The 17,006-nt window shown below is 41.0% G+C and overlaps 2 protein-coding genes across 2 annotated transcripts in view; both read left to right on the plus strand.

Annotated features, from left to right (window-relative positions):
• Positions 1–17,006, plus strand: part of LOC129624644 (ATP-binding cassette sub-family C member 4-like) — a 182,120-nt gene that overhangs the window by 46,061 nt on the left and 119,053 nt on the right. The window contains exons 9-11 of the mRNA XM_055542797.1: positions 803–904; positions 12,914–13,003; positions 16,260–16,451. Coding sequence (XP_055398772.1) covers positions 803–904; positions 12,914–13,003; positions 16,260–16,451 — 384 coding nt within the window. The remainder of the gene's footprint in view (positions 1–802; positions 905–12,913; positions 13,004–16,259; positions 16,452–17,006) is intronic.
• Positions 7,212–8,468, plus strand: LOC129624643 (OCIA domain-containing protein 1-like). The gene is given in 2 exon segments (XM_055542796.1): positions 7,212–7,230; positions 7,233–8,468. Coding segments are annotated over 2 exon segments (741 nt in total). The 3' UTR covers positions 7,955–8,468.

Genomic DNA, 17,006 nt, shown 5'->3' on the forward strand with positions numbered 1-17,006 from the left:
AATCACTGCAGATGGGGACTACAACCATGAAATTTAAAAAATGCTTACTCCTTGGGAGAAAGGTTAGGACAAACCTAGACAGCATATTAAAAAGCAGAGACATTGCTTTATCGACAAAGGTCTATATAGTCAAAGCTATGGTTTTTCCATTCATTGTGTATGGATGTGAGAGTTGGACCATAAAGCAGGCTGAGCACAGAAGAAATGATGCTTTGAAATTGTAGTGCTGGAGAAGACTCTTGAGAGTCCCTTGGGCTGCAAAGAGTTCAAACCAGCTAATCCTAAAGGAAATCAACCATAAGTATTCACTGGAAGGACTGGTGCTGAAGCATCAATACTTTCTTTGGCCACCTGATGCCAAGAGCAGACTCGTTGGAAAAGACCCTGATACTGAGAAAGATTGAAGGCAGGAGGAGAAGGGGACAACAGAGGATGAGATGATTAGATAGTGTCCCTGACTCAATCAACATGAATTTGAGCAATCTCTTGGAGACAGTGATGGACGGGGAGCCTGGAGTGCTATAGCCCATGGGATTTCAAAGAGTCAGACACAACTTAATGACTGAACAGCAACAAATACAATATATTATATGATTATGTTGATATATATCATGAGATGTAATAATAGTATATATTATTCCATATATTATTTAATATGTTCTAATGTGAACTAATATTTTAAGTACAGTTAGCAAAACAGTATTTAGACTATTCAAAGTTTGCAAATTCCAGAAAAGCAACTGTTTTTGTTTGTGCTTTCTTCCTGCAGTTTAACCATCTGGTTTTTTCCTCTTTTCTGTAGAATTTTTTATCACTTGATGAAATACCACAGCTCAACACTCAGCTGCCATCAGATGGTGAAATGATGGTGGACATGCAAGATTTCACTGCTTTTTGGGATGAGGTAACATATCTTTCTTTCCAAGATCCTGACTGCTAACAGACAAGTGTGACATAGATTTATTGAAGAATTTTTAGATTGTACCATGGTGTAAAATGTGACTTTCTCATTAACTAAAAGTATGTTACAAAATTTTTCAAAATTGACACTAAGGATTGTATCTAATGGAGTTTAAATATAATATCAACCTAAAATGTTTGACATGTTGCTCTCACTCTCATTTTCAAGAGATCTTTCAAAGTATTAGCACACATTGAACTCAAAGTCCATACATTTGTAATGTTAGAATTTATGGAATTGGACAGACAAAATGCTGCAGTGTGGAATGTGTTAACTAACAAACATGCAACTGGTTGTTAAAGACACTTTGGGGAATCAGTGTACATTTTTGCCTTGATTATCAGACCACTGTATTATACATAGAGTGAGGCCATGATCTGGATGTTTGCTGTGGGGTAGAGTGGGGGCTCCTGCATCCTGAGCTTCTGGATGTTTCTGGCTACTTTGGTGGCAAGTGGGGCAGGAGGAGACAGCAGGTGGGCATAATGAGCACCGTGATTCCCAGTTAATGGGCTGCACTGTATGGCAAGCTGATAGGGAGAACTGGTGATTCCCAACACTTGGTTTATCTGTTAGGTTCAGGCAAACAGAAAAGAAAAAAAAAGAAAAGAAAAACAGGGTCTGGTCTCAAGAAGTTGTCAGCATCACACACCCATTGTGGCCCCTTTAGCAACTGAAATTCTCCCCCTGCCCACTGGTTCCCTGGTCCTCTGTGCACATCCTTCTCTATCAGTGTGAATTAGTCAGTAGAACAGAACCCCAGCACGGGAGAGGGAATTCCATGCAAGGAATTAGTTATGGAGATGATAAAAAAGGGAGAAAAAAGCAGAAAGGAGAAAACAGTGGTGTGTGAGACAACCCAGGGGTTATCAAAGGCAGGAAGCTGTTGCCACTCCCAGGGCTGGAGGACCTCTGGGAGGAGGTGCCTCCACCAGAGGGTCTACCCTCCAGAGCAGAGCCCAAAGCCCAGCTGCTGTCAGAATGGGGACCACAGAGCATGTGTCCTGACTGTAGACTCACTGTCTATCATGCCTGTGACTCTGTGGTGCCACCTGCATCGTGTTCACCTGCTTCTGACTCAGCACCTGCCGTCCCCACCGACAACCAGTGCTGTGTTCCCAGATACATGAAACCACATCCCTGTACCTTTGGTACATGGAGACTCACACAGGGTACCTGACCTTCCCTGATGGTTTCTCCTGACTTAATATAGTAGATTTGCCTCCTGTTTGGTGTTTCTTGGCATAATGCTCTTGAAACATTTATAGAAAACACCACAAAAATTCCATTATAAAGTCTACTGTTTGTGAATGTTACCACATTCTTTGTATGAAACTCGTTAGCAGATTACTTTAGTTCCCAGTAAACACGTAGATTTATTTTAAATCAATCTGGTATATGATACAGATTGTTTCTGCAGTTTTTCATGAACTGAAATAAAAATATATACAACAGTATCTGCCTGTGAAACAAATGGCTGTAAGGTAGAATAAGGGATTTTAGTTGTACTACAGCCTATATGAATAAATCAGATGAAAAATCTGAAAAGGTTTCTAAATACCTTCTAGAGTAAAAAAAAATCAAAATTGTTAATAACTTAATCAATGATTTTAATAAAAAATATTAATAACTCAAGATACTAAACTGCTAAAGGAAGAGGGGAAAAGTTTGTGAGTTCTGCTGTAAGGCTCTTCTTGTAAAATCTAATTAATTGCATATTATGACTCTGTTAGAGCAGTATTCAAAATTACAGAGATGAGAGGCTTCAGCAGCTACATTTTCACAAAAATAGCTTCCATGTTAACATTAATGTGTGGCAAGGCTTCCTTGAAGAAAGAAATGGCAGCCCACTCCAGGATTCTTGCCTGGAGAAACCCATGGACAGAAGAGCCTAGTGGGCTACAGCCCATAGTATGGTCACAGAGTCGGACATGCCTGAAATGATTTAGCAAAGCAACACAAAGGTATTCCTATCAAAGTAAATTATAATTATGCTATTGAAGCTAATTTTTACCACTTTGGGGGAATGAAAATTCTCAATATTTTCAACTGGATCGTATCTCTTATAGCACTCACTAAAAACTTACAGCCATGGTACCATAATAAAATTTTTGGTAAGGTACCTAGATTGTTACTACTTAGAAACAAAAATGTGAGGTAAGCATATCTTTTCCCAGAACACTTTGAAGCCAGAGATACTAAACAATTAAGGCACTTGAAAACATTAGGGATATGTATAAACTTTCAAAAAAAACAAACTATAGCTGTACTAGCAAGCAATGACAAAGTAGTAAATCTTCATTTTATGAATGTTTAATTATATAAATGTAAGGAATTCTGGCTTAAGAAATGGTTAAGAGCAACTTGTAATTTCTTAAGGTAAAATATTGAAAACCCAGCACTAAATTCAGCCACTGTAGGATAAAGAAACTAAAACAAAAAAGCCTTAAGGACCTGGAGACTTAGTGAGCAAAACCTCATTTTAAACTGATTGAAGCCTCTGAACTAATCCTGTGTGTCAAAGGCAGGGAAGAAGGATCTCTCTAAACATGTAAAAACTAGTGATTCATAAGGAAACTAAAAGAAATGAAAGTATGCATGCTTATCATACCACAGAAATCAAAACTGAGAAAGGATACAGAAGAAAGAAAAAGTGTGATCTGTTTACTCAGGGCATTCATCATTAAAATCTACAGTAATCTGATCAACTAAAATTTTTCTCTGAAATTATACTGCTCCCATTTCCTGTGTCAAAACTTAAAATGATCTGTCTCATTAAAGAGTTAGTAAATGATTCTAAAACAGCTTCCTTCTTGCCTCACAGAGGTTCAGTTCAGTTCAGTTCAGCTGCTCAGTCATGTCCAATTCTCTGCTACCCCATGAATTGCAGATGCCAGGCCTCCCTGTCAATCACCAACTCCCGGAGTTTACCCAAACTAAAGTCCGTCGAGGCGGTGATGCCATCCAGCAATCTCATCCTGTGTCGTCCGTTTTCCTCTTTCCCCCAATTCTTCCCAGCATCAGGGTCTTTTCCAATGAGTCAGTTCTTCGCATGAGGTGGCCAAAGTATTGGTTTCAACTTCAACATCAGTCCTTCTAATGAAAACCCAGGACTGATCTCCTTTAGGATGGACTGGTTGGGTCTCCTTACAGTCCTAGGCACTCTCAAGAGTCCTCTCCAACACCACAGTTCAAAAGCATCAATTCTTTCATGCTCAGCTTTCTTGAGTCCAGCCCTCACATCCATACATGACCACTGGAAAAACCATAGCCTTGACTAGATGGACCTTTGTTGGCAAAGTAATATCTCTGCTTTTTAATCTGCTGTCTAGGTTGGTCATAACTTTTCTTGCAAGGAGTAAGCATCTTTTAATTTCATGGCTGCAATCACCATCTGCAGTGATTTTGGAGCCCATAAAAACAAAGTCTGACACTGTTTCCACTGTTTCCCCATACATTTTCCATGAAGTGATGGGACCAGATGCCATGATCTTCGTTTTCTGAATGTTGAGCTTTAAGCCAACTTTTTCACTCTCCTCTTTCACTTTCATCAAGAGGCTCTTTAGTTTCTCTTTACTTTCTGCCATAAGGGTGGCATCATCTGCATATCTGAGGATATTGATATTTCTCCTGACAATCTTGATTCCAGCTTGCACTTCTTCCAGCCTAGCATTTCTCAGCATGTACTCTGCATAGAAGTGAAATAAGCAGGGTGACAATATACAGCCTTGACGTACTCCTTTTCCTATTTGGAACCAGTCTGTTGTTCCATGTCCAGTTCTAACTTGCTTCCTGACCTGCATACAGGTTTCTCAAGAGGCAGGTCAGGTGGTCTGGTATTCCCATCTCTTTCAGAATTTTCCACAGTTTATTGTGATCCACACAATCAAAGGCTTTGGCATAGTCAATAAAGCAGCAGAAATAGATGTTTTTCTGGAACTCTCTTGCTTTTTCCATGATCCAGCAGATGTTGGCAATTTGATCTCTGATTCCTCTGCCTTTTCTAAAACCAGCTTGAACATCTGGAATTTCATGGTTCATGTAATGCTGAAGCCTGTCTTGGAGAATTTTGAGCATTACTTTACAAGCATGTGAGATGAGTGCAATTGTGTGGTAGTTTGAGCATTCTTTGGCATTGCCTTTCTTTGGGATTGGAATGAAAACTGACCTTTTCCAGTCCTGTGGCCACTGCTGAGTTCTCCAAATTTGCTGGCTTATTGAGTGCAGCATTTTCACAGCATCACCTTTTAGGATTTGAAATAGTTCAACTGGAATTCCATCACCTCCACTAGCTATGTTCGTAGTGATGCTTCCTAAGGCCCACTTGACTTCACATTCCAGGATGTCTGGGTCTAGGTGAGTGTGAGTGATCACACCATCATGATTATCTGGGTCATAAATATCTTTTTTGTACAGTTCTTCTGTGTATTCTTGCCACCTCTTCTTAATATCTTCTGCTTCTGTTAGGTCCATATCATTTCTGTCCTTTATCGAGCCCATCATTGCATGAAATGTTCCCTTGGTATCTCTAATTTTCTTGAAGAGATCTCTAGTCTTTTCCATTCTGTTGTTTTCCTCTATTTCTTTGCATTGATCACTGAGGAAGGCTTTCATATCTCTTCTTGCTATTCTTTGGAACTCTCAATTCAGATGCTCATATCTTTCCTTTCCTCCTTTGCTTTTCACTTCTCTTCTTTTCACAGCTATTTGTAAGGCCTCCTCAGACAACCAGTTTGCTTTTTTGCATTTCTTTTCCATGGGGATCTTCTTGATCTCTGTCTCCTGTACAGTGTCACAAACCTCCATCCATAGTTAATCAGGCACTCTGTCTATCAGATCTAATGGCAGACCACATAGGTATTCTTCCTTTGAGAGCCGCATGAAGAGTATGAATAGGCAAAAAGATAGGACACTGAAAGATTAACTCCCCAGGTCGGTAAGTGCCCAGTATGCTACTGGAGATCAGTGGAGAAATAACTCCAGATAGAATGAAGGTATGGAACCAAAGCAAAAACAGCACCCAGTTGTGGATGTGACTGGTGATGGAAGCAAGGTCAGATACTGTAAAGAGCAATATTGCATAGGAACCTGGAATGTTAGGTCCATGAATCAAGGCAAATTGGAAGTGGTCAACAGGAGGTATCAAGAGTGAATATTGACATTCTCTGAATCAGCAAACTAAGATGGACTGGAATGGGTGAATTTAACTCAGATGACATCCTGGAATGTGAAGTTAAGTGGGCCTTAGGAAGCATCACTATGAAGAAAACTAGTGGAGGTGATGGAATTCCAGTTGAGCTATTTCAAATCCTAAAAGGTGATGCTATGAAAGAGCTGCACTCAATATGCCAGCAAATTTGGAAAACTCAATCATGGCCACAGGACTGGAAAAGGTCAGTTTTCATTCCCAATCCCAAAGAAAGGCAATGCCAAAGAATGCTCAAACTACTGCACAATTGCACTCATCTCACACAGTAGTAAAGTAATGCTCAAAATTCTCCAAGCCAGGCTTCAGCAATATGTGAACCATGAACTTCCATTGTTCAAGCTGGTTTTAGAAAAGGCAGAGGAACCAGAGATCAAATTGCCAACATCTGCCGGATCATCGAAAAAGCAAGAGATTTCCAGAAAAACATCTATTTCTGCTTTATTGACTATGCCAAAGCCTTTAACTGTGTGGATCACAACAAACTGTGGAAAATTCTGAAAGAGATGGGAATACCTGACCACCTGACCTGTCTCTTGAGAAACCTGTATGTGGGTCAGGAAGCAACAGTTAGAATTGGACATAGAACAACCGACTGGTTCCAAATAGGAAAAGCAGTACATCAAGGCTGTGTATTGTCACCCTGCTTTTTTAACTTATATGCAGAGTACATCATGAGAAATGCTGGGCTGGAGGAAGCACAAGCTGGAATCAAGATTGCTGGGAGAAATATCAATAACCTCAGATATGCATATGACACCACCCTTATGGCAGAAAGTGAAGAACTAAAGAGCCTCTTGATGAAAGTGAAAGAGGAGAGTGAAAAAGTTGGCTTAAAGCTCAACATTCAGAAAACTAAGATCATGGCATCCAGTTTCATCACTTTATGGGAAATGGATGAGAAAACAGTGGAAACAGTGTCAGACTATTTTTTTGGGGGGCGGGGGAGGGGGCTCCAGAATCACTGCAGATGGTGATTGTAGCCATGAAATTAGAAGGCGGGGGGCCTTGGGCTCCTGGGTGCCGGTGACCAGGGCTGGAAAGATGAATGGGAGGGCTGATTTTGAGAGCCAAATGCAGAAGTTCCAAGACCAATTCCCCACATAGGGGCTGATTATATTCCAACGGAGGAAGAAAGAAGAGTCTTTGCAGAGTGCAATGATCAAAGCTTCTGGTTCAGATCTGTACCTTTGGCTGCAACAAGTATGTTGATTACTCAAGGATTGATTAGTAAAGGAATCCTTTCAAGTCATCCCAAATATGGTTCCATTCCTAAACTTATATTTGCTTGCATCATGGGATACTTTGCTGGAAAGCTTTCTTATGTGAAAACTTGCCAGGAGAAGTTCAAGAATATTGAGAATTCCCCTCTGGTAGAAGCTTTACAATCAGGACAGGCACAACGATCTTCACCAACTGGGCACTATTCTCAGAGGTCAAAATATGACTCAAATGTGAGTGCTCATTCATCTTTTGGAACATCCCCAGCAGCAGACAACTTAGAAAAAGAGATGCTTCCTCATTATGAGCCAATTCCATTCAGTGCTTCTTTGAATGAATCTACTCCAACTGGTATTACTAATCATATTGCCCAAGGACCTGATCCCAACACTGAAGAAAGTCCTAAAAGAAAAAATATTACATATGAGGAATTAAGGAATAAGAACAGAGAGTCATATGAAGTTACTTTAACACATAAGACTGACCCCTCAGTCAGGCCTATGCAGGAAAGAATGCCAAAAAAAGAAGTCAAGGTAAACAAATATGGAGATACTTGGGATGAGTGAAAAATTGCATCATTGGACCTACTGAAGGAGTTTCAGTATCCAGCTTCATCTAGGTGGTCATGAACATCTGCATGCTTTGAGCTCAACAGCAGTCTTCATAAACACATTTAAAACTAGAACCTGGGTTTTTGTGGTTTGGCTTATTGAGATGATGTTTTAAAAACTCAAGACTTTAACATTAATATTGTGTGAATGTAGTCATTTGGGGAACTCTTTGAATGATGTTATTATACCATGATTATACATAGTTTATGAAATTGTTTTAAGTTATAGGCCAAGGATACTCTGTTATAATAAAACTTTCAAGAGAATATAATGCTCTACAATCACTGCATCTGGAAATAAATGATACCTGCATGTTGAATTGGGGTGGGGGGGGGGCAAGCATAATTTTAAGTGTTAAACTTTACATCAAAATTATTAAAACGCCTTTCTCCAGTGTTTGCTGTATTCTCCTAGTGTTTATGGTAAATAAAATATAAAGGAACATGTAAAAAAAAAAAAAAGACACAAATTAGAAGGCGGTTACTCCTTGCAAGGAAAGTTATGACCAGTCTAGACAGTATATTAAAAAGCAGCGACATTACTTTGTCAACAAAGGTCCATCTAGTCAAGGCTATGGTTTTTCCAGTGGTCATGTTATGGATGTGAGAGTTGGAGTATAAAGAAATCTGACCGCCGAAGAACTGATGCTTTTGAACTGTGGTGTTGGAGAAGACTCTTGAGAGTCCCTTGGACTGCAAGGAGATCCAATCAGTTCATCCTAAAGGAGATCAGTCCTGGGTGTTCATTGGAAGGACTGATGTTGAAGCTGAATCTCCAATACTTTGGCCACCTGATGCAAAGAGCTCACTCATTTGAAATGACCCTGATGCTGGGAAAGACTGAGGGCAGGAGAAGGGGATGACAGAGGATGAGATGGCTGGATGGCATCACCAACTCAATGGACATGAGTTTGGGTGAACTCTGGGAGCTGGTGATGGACAGGGAGGCCTGGCATGCTGCAGTTCATGGGGTTGCAAAGAGTAGGACACAACTGAGCGACTGAACTGAACTGAGCTGATTAGAAAGAGAAACATGCACCCAGGATAAGGTCATTTCCTCGAAAGAAACTGGTTGCATCAAAGGCAGGCTTTGGCACAGGATGTGAGGTCATAGATAGAGTGGTGTTAGTTGTAGCTGAGAGTGGCTGTAGTGGGAGCTGAGGAGGGGGAAGCAGCGCTGCGGTTTTCATGGTGGTTGTGATGGTGTCAGCTGTGTTCACCACCTGGCAGTAACTACTGTTGAATTATCTGAACAGTAGCTTTTGCCTTTCATTCAATACAAAAGCAGGTAGTATTAGCAGCCTTAGCATCTAAACAGGAGACACAGCTGTTGTCGTTTTCCCAGATTTCTGGTGCTGGAGAGGTGACCCTGAGGAGCTGCAGCATTGGGGCTCTCGTGATGGTGGTCAGTAAAGCTGGGTGTGTAGTTACATTCAGGGCCATGGAGGTGCCCTGAGCTGTGGTCATAACACAGAGTATAGCCACACATCCCGTGGCCCAGAGCAGTAGGCAGGATAGCCTGGATATCACACCCTCCATGCAGGTGTTCAAGTGGAACTGGGGCGCCCAACGCTATGTCTGTCCTTTTGTCCCCTACACACACCCCTGCACTGTGTACAGGTGTCCACTGAATTTTTTTTGTACCAAACTATGGCACGACTGAGCAAGTTCACTTGCACTTTTCACTTTCATGCATTGGAGAAGGAAATGGCAACCCACTCCAGTATTCTTGCTTGGAGAATCCCAGGGACAGAGGAGCTTAGTGGGCTGCCGTCTATGGGGTCGCACAGAATCGGACATGACTGAAGCGACTTAGCAGCAGCAGCAGCAGCATGCAGCATTTTAAAATGGACTATTTTGTTCTTTCAGGAGCTGAATATCATGTTCTCAGACTTCTTGCCCTTAGTACAGAACACGCTGTTCTGTTGTCCTGGCCTTGCCTATGGAAGGACTGTGCCCCTTGCTGGCATCATTAGTAATTAGGGGCTGTCATAGGTCATGGTTGAGAGAGCCCTTGAAATGGGGGGAAGCACAGACATTGGGAGTTTTGGAGAGAAGCTGAGTCTGAATGAAGCCCCTGCTGGGTTGGGAGGCAGGAGATAGACATGAGCTCTATAACCTTCTCACTATACAGCCAGGTGGGCAGGTGGGGAAGGTCTCAGCTTTCATATAAATGGTCCCAGGGACTTCTCTCGTGGTTCAGTGTTTAAGAATCCACCTTCCAATGCAGTAGACTTGGGTCCCACCCCTGGTTCAGGAACTAAGATCTCATACGCTCTGGATCAACTAAGCCCACACACCGCAACAAAGACCCAGTGCAGCCAAAATAAGAAAAAAAGCAAAATAAAGGTTGTGTGTGGGCCTCCAGATCTCATGGGACAGGGTTTTTGAACTGTGTCTGCACAGAGTCGGGGCTCAGCTGATGGTGTTTTATTCAGTCAGTGTCCCCTGAGCCTGGATAACCAGTGGGGGAGGGGACCCAGTGCCTCTGCGATGTCGAGTGCTGTCCCCTTCTGGGCATCCCAGAGCAATGCTGGATCCCAAAGCCTGAACAAGGAGGGAACTCTGTCTGGCCCTGACCGACTGAGGGGCTGCGATGGGAAGCTGATGTTTGTAGGTAGTTCACTATTTTGTAGTCATAACTGAGTGAAAAGTAGTAAAATAGGAATCCTAAGTTTCAGGCAGAAAGAAAGAAGTGGAGAAATTTTAAAATCTTAAAAAATCTTTCTCATGTATTAAAATGATAGATTTTTAATTCTTAAAATCTGGAGCAAGCTTTTTTTGGATGATGAAAAGTCATTGTCAAATTTTTTTAGTATGTGAACGTTTTTTAATCAGTTCAGTTCTTTCCAGAAAAAAACAAATTCAATTTGAAGATTATCCAGACTTTTACTTAATCATATGCAACCACTGTGTGTGTGTGTCTTTCTTAAACATAGCAGTTACTGACAATTCTCTTAACATTTAGATATGTAAAGATGTACAGACACCCTAAGTCTTTCAGGAATATGACCCACGATTGGCATGATGGTACTTTTCCTTCTCCATCATATTGGACTATGCACTGTCTAGTGTAATCCATGTTTTTTGTTTTCCTTGTAGTAGAAGCACTTTATTGCTCCTGTGTAGCCAAGATATGTAATGCATGTATCACATATAAAATTGAGGCTTTATCACTCTGACCCATGATATCATAATTAATTTCTTTATTCTTCATTATTTTGTTGTTGGTATTACATTAGAGCTCTAGTTAAATTAGAGCTCTGATCGTTACTTATAAGAGTTATTTTAGCATGAGTGACTTCTTCATATAAAGTGCCCTTTTGCTTGCTGAGCATTACTGAGGTTTATTCTTTATCAAATGAAAATGGAGAGATCAGTGGTTTCAAATTATTTATTAAAAGACCAGGCATGCTAGGTATTTATGCTGCCACCTTGTGAAGATTAATGAGATAGACAGGTAAAACCAAAAGTCATGATAAAAACTTATAAATGATTAAAAACCTCTCCCTGAATATTCTAAGTACATTATATTAATAAGATCGTGTGCATCATGCAGTTTGCATATCAGGCAGGTACCTTGTCATCTCTACTACTTAAATTCTGTGGGTGTCAAGAACTGTGTCTGTATGGAAATCTGGTGAAAGAAGGTATCTTCTTTTTTTTTTTCCCTATTATTTTATTTTTATTGTATTATTATTTATATTACATTGCTCAAGCTTTTTTTTTTCTTTTAACTTTACAATATTGTATTGGTTTTGCCATATATCAGCATGAATCCACCACAGGTGTATTCACCCCATCCTGAACCCTCCTCCCTCCTCCCTCCCCGTACCATCCCTCTGGGTCATCCCAGTGCACCAGCCCCAAACATCCAGTATCATGCATCGAACCTGGACTGGTGACTCATTTCATATATGATATTATACATATTTCAATGCCATTCTCCCAAATCATCCCACCCTCTCCCTCTCCCACAGAGTCCAAAAGACTGTTCTATACATCAGTGTTTCTTTTGCTGTCTCGTATACAGGGTTATTGTTACCATCTTTCTAAATTCCATATATATATGTGTTAGTATACTGTATTGGTGTTTTTCTTTCTGGCTTACTTCACTCTATAATAGGCTCCAGTTTCATCCACCTCATTAGAACTGATTCAAATGTATTCTTTTAATGGCTGAGTAATACTCCATTGTGTATATGTACCACCGCTTTCTTATCCATTCATCTGCTGATGGATATCTAGGTTGCTTCCATGTCCTGGCTATTATAAACAGTGCTGCGATGAACACTGAGGTACACGTGTCTCTTTCAATTCTGGTTTCCTTGGTGTGTATGCCCAGCAGTGGGATTGCTGAGTCATAAGGCAGTTCTATTTCCAGTGTGCTAAGGAATCTCCACACTGTTCTCCATAGTGGCTGTACTAATTTGCATTCCCACCAATAGTGTAAGAGAGTTCCCTTTTCTCCACACCCTCTCCAGCATTTATTGCTTATAGACTCTTTCTGCAATTATATGCTTCAAACCCCCAAAGAGATAGGATTGGATGAAAAGGCCTCCAGGACACAGTATCTTAAAATAGGAAGGATAAAAAATGTGGGCTATATTAGCATGAAAATGAAAGTTACTCAGTCATGTCTGACTCTTTGCGACCCCCATGGACTATACATATATATAGTCCAATTCTCCAGGCCAGAGTACTGGCGTGCGTATCCATTCCCTTCTCCAGGGGATCTTCCCATCCCAGGTCTCCTACATTGCAGGCAGATTCTTTACCAGCTGAGCCACAGGGGAAGTCACTAGGGAAGGTATATTAGCATATCAATGACTATTATATTATTTTCAACTACTTTCTGAAGTAATTTGTGTTACTTTGTTGAAATGAGTGTGTTTTTATAAACTTTAATTTGCAGGAATCGGAATCACCAACCTTAAAAGGCGTTTCGTTTACTGTCAGACCAGGTGAACTGTTGGCTGTGGTCGGACCTGTGGGATCAGGAAAGGTAAGTTGAGATGCCTTTTGTCAGTTTGACGCAATGCTGCAGCTCCTGTTAAATTCTCAGACGGGAGCCCACAGCTGAGTGTGACACGGTTTGAACTGGGTGTGTCTAGAACAGTGTTTCTCTAGGTGTGTTCCATAGAATGTTAGTTTGCAAGGTTTCATGGCCAAATAAGTCTGGATAAACACACACTGTGTTTTCCTTCTTGATATTTCATGTTGCACAGTTGGGAACTGCTTGTGGGGAGTTTGGCTGTTTCAGTGAAGGAAATTATTGATGTGATAGCTGTTCAGGATAGACGGAGACAGTGGGGACTACTTTTTGTCACAGTGGCCCCTCCAGGAAGTCTGGAGGTGGTGAAGGCTCTTGCCAGAAGCTCTGAGCATTTCCTCATGTGACTTTACCTGGTCCCGTCAGTGCACATGTAAGTGAATGTGCAGCCATGTGGTAGAGCTCATAATTGCACTCATCTCACATGCTACAGATGTGAGCCAGACCCCGATGCCTCTGCCTTTCAGAGGCAGCCAGATTCTAAAGTGAGACAGATATGCAGGCAGATTATTTCAGCCCAGTGTGGTGAGTGCTCTGATGGTGTGGACATAGACATGCCTCTTCTGTGTGTTACAACAGATTTGAAGGACATGTGTACGTGCACTTAGTCTCCTGTATTTTGTACAACAAAATACAGAAGCCTAAATAAGGGATTTGTACACGAGAGGGTGATGATTACCTCTATGATGGACTTTTAAAAATATTTATTTATATTTCTTTTAAAAATTTATGTATTTATTTTATGTTTTTAAAATTTATTTATTTTTAAATTGGCCAATAATTGCTTTGCAATATTGTGTCAGTTTCTGCCATACAACAGCATGAATCAGCCATAGGTATATGTCTGTCCTCTACCTCTTGAAGCTCCCTCCCACCTTGCACTCCTCTAGGTTGTTACAGAGCACTGAATTTGAGCTCCCTAGGCATGATGGACTTTAACTCTTTGACCACAACAACCTCAGAGTTCTCTTAATTAATAATCTTTGGATATGTTCTTCACACATTGCTTTAAGTTGAAAAAGAATATTTATTTATTTGGCTGAATTGGGTCTTAGTTGCAGTACATGGGCTCTCTAATTGTGTGTTGGCCTAGTTGCCCTGTGTCATGTGGGATCTTAGTTCCCTGTCCACATATCTAAGCAGAGCCCCTGACATTGGAAAACAGATATATATATATATATATATATATATATATATATATTATTATTATTATCTGGGTATTTTTTTAAACTTTTTATTTTGTATTGGGATATAGCCAATTAACAGTGTTGATACTTTCAGGTGAACAGTGAAGGGTATCTCTCAACCATACATATATACATGTATCCATTCTCTGCCAAACTCCCCTCCCATCCAGACTGCCACAAAGCATTGAGTAGAGTTCCATGTACTATACAGTAAGTCCTTGTTGGTTATGCATTTTAAATATAGCAGTGTGTACATATCCATCCCAAACTCCCTAAATATCCCTTCCCTACATTCTGGAAGGTGGATTCTTAACCACTGGACCACCAGGGAAGTCGCCACATACCTTTTTAAGAACAAGTATTTGTCAAGTAAGAGATACCCAGATGCAGGAACAACTGCATTAAACATCAGATACAGAAAGTACTGCACAAACTACCACATAATTGCACTCATCTCACATGCTAGTAAAGTAATGCTTAAAATTCTCCAAGCCCGGCTTCAGCAATAAGTGAACCGTGAACTTCCAGATGTTCAAGCTGGTTTTAGAAAAGGCAGAGGAACCACAGATCAAATTGCCAACATCTGCTGGATCATGGAAAAAGAAGAGAGTTCCAGAAAAACATCTACTTCTGCCTTATTGACTATGCCAAAGCCTTTGACTGTGTGGATCACAATAAACTGGAAAATTCTGAAAGAGATGTCAATACCAAACATCTGACCTGCATCTTGAGAAGCCTGTATGCAGGTCAGGAAGCAACAGTTAGAACTGGACATGGAACAACAGACTGGTTCCACATAGGAAAAGGAGTACGTCAAGGCTGTATATTGCCACCCTGCTTTTTTAACTTATATGCAGAGTACATCATGAGAAACGCTGGGCTGGAGGAAGCACAAGCTGGAATCAAGATTGCTGGGAGAAATATCAATAACCTCAGATATGCAGATGACCCCACCCTTATGGCAGAAAGTGAAGAACTAAACAGCTTCTTGATGAAAGTGAAAGAGGAGAGTGAAAAAGTTGGCTTAAAGCTCAATATTCAGAAAACTAAGATCATGGCATCTGGTCCCATCACTTCATGGCAAATAGATGGGGAAACAGTGGAAACAGTGGCTGACTTTATTTCTGGGGGCTCCAAAATCACTACAGATGATGACTGCAGCCATGAAATTAAAAGACACTTGCTCCTTGGAAGCAAAGTTATGACCAACCTAGATAACATATTAAAAAGCAAAAACATTACTTTGCCAACAAAGGTCCATCTAGTCAAGGCTATGGTTTTTCCAGTGGTCATGTATGGATGTGACAGTTGGACTATAAAGAAAGCTGAGCACTGAAGAATTGATGCTTTTGAACTGTGGTGTTGGAGAAGACTCTTGAGAGTCCCTTGGACTGCAAGCAGATCGTACCAGTCCATCCTAAAGGAGATCAGTCCTGGATGTTCATTGGAAGGACTGATGTTGAAGCTGAAACTCCAATACTTTGGCCACCTGATGCGAAGAGCTGACTCATTTGAAAAGACCCTGATGCTGGGAAAGATTGAGAGCTGGAGGAGAAGGGGACGACAGAGGATGAGATGGTTGGATGGCATCACGGACTCAATGGACTTGGGTTTGGGTGAACTCCGTGAGTTGGTGATGGATAGGGGCGTCTGGCATGCTGCGGTTCATGGGGTTGCAAAGAATTGGACACGACTGAGAAACTGAACTGAACAGAAAGTACACATTCTGCTGGTCTGCTCTGCTAGTGAAGGATGTTACACATTCTTAGTCTTTGCTGAGTAGAGCACTTCGTTTGGGGGAACTCAGGCAGGGTAGATTGTTATGGTATTTATATTCCTTATCCACCTTCAGTTTACATTGACCAATAGTGCTCTTTTCCATTTTTTTCCCTCAAGATTTGGAGCTGCAGTTTATCCTATTCTGATATCCTTGATCAAGCACCAGGGTGGGGACTGTGCGGCAGGGTGTGTCCCGGCCTGAGTGCTCCCTGTTCACATGTGTGTGTTGCCCTCTGTTTCAGTCGTCACTGTTACGTGCTCTGCTGGGGGAGCTGCCCCCGAGCCAGGGGAAGGTTAGCGTGCATGGAAGGATTGCGTATGTTTCTCAGCAGCCCTGGGTGTTTCCAGGAACTGTGAGAAGTAACATTTTATTTGGGAAGAAATGTGAAGAAGAGCGATATGAAGAAGTCATAAAGGCTTGTGCTTTGGAAGAGGTCAGTAATGACTTTTGAGCTGCATATACTCAAATTTCAAATGATAGTGTTCGCTTAAGCTATAAGGTTTATTGAAAGTTCTTTTTGTTTTTTAAATTTGAAAGGTCTTTGATTGTTGCTTTAAGCTGGTCCGGGGAAATATGCAGTTGTATACGCAGCCGTTTTAATTCTAATGTGATAATCACAGAATGCCTTTATTTCATTTGGCGAAGCTTCATTCAGTTTTAGGTTCTTTTTTTTAATGGACAGTTACAAAAATTTGTAAAAACAGAGAGCACACTGTAATGATCCCTCATGTACCCACCCCCAGCTCCAACCAGGATCAGCTGGTGGCCAATCTTGCTGCATCTCTACCCCTGGCCTCTGCCAGCCCCACCCCGACCCCAGAGTATTGTGGAGCAGATCTTAGACCTCAGATTAGTCCATCTGTAAACATTTCATCTGTTTTTGTCTAAAAGATAGGAAAGCCTTTGGAAAAAAAAAATCACCAACATTATTTCACCTGAAAAATTACCCTAATTCCTGAATATCATCAACTTTGTCATCGGTGTTTAC

Source organism: Bubalus kerabau, chromosome 12, assembly GCF_029407905.1.
Source record: "Bubalus kerabau isolate K-KA32 ecotype Philippines breed swamp buffalo chromosome 12, PCC_UOA_SB_1v2, whole genome shotgun sequence".
Lineage (NCBI taxonomy): Eukaryota > Metazoa > Chordata > Mammalia > Artiodactyla > Bovidae > Bubalus > Bubalus kerabau.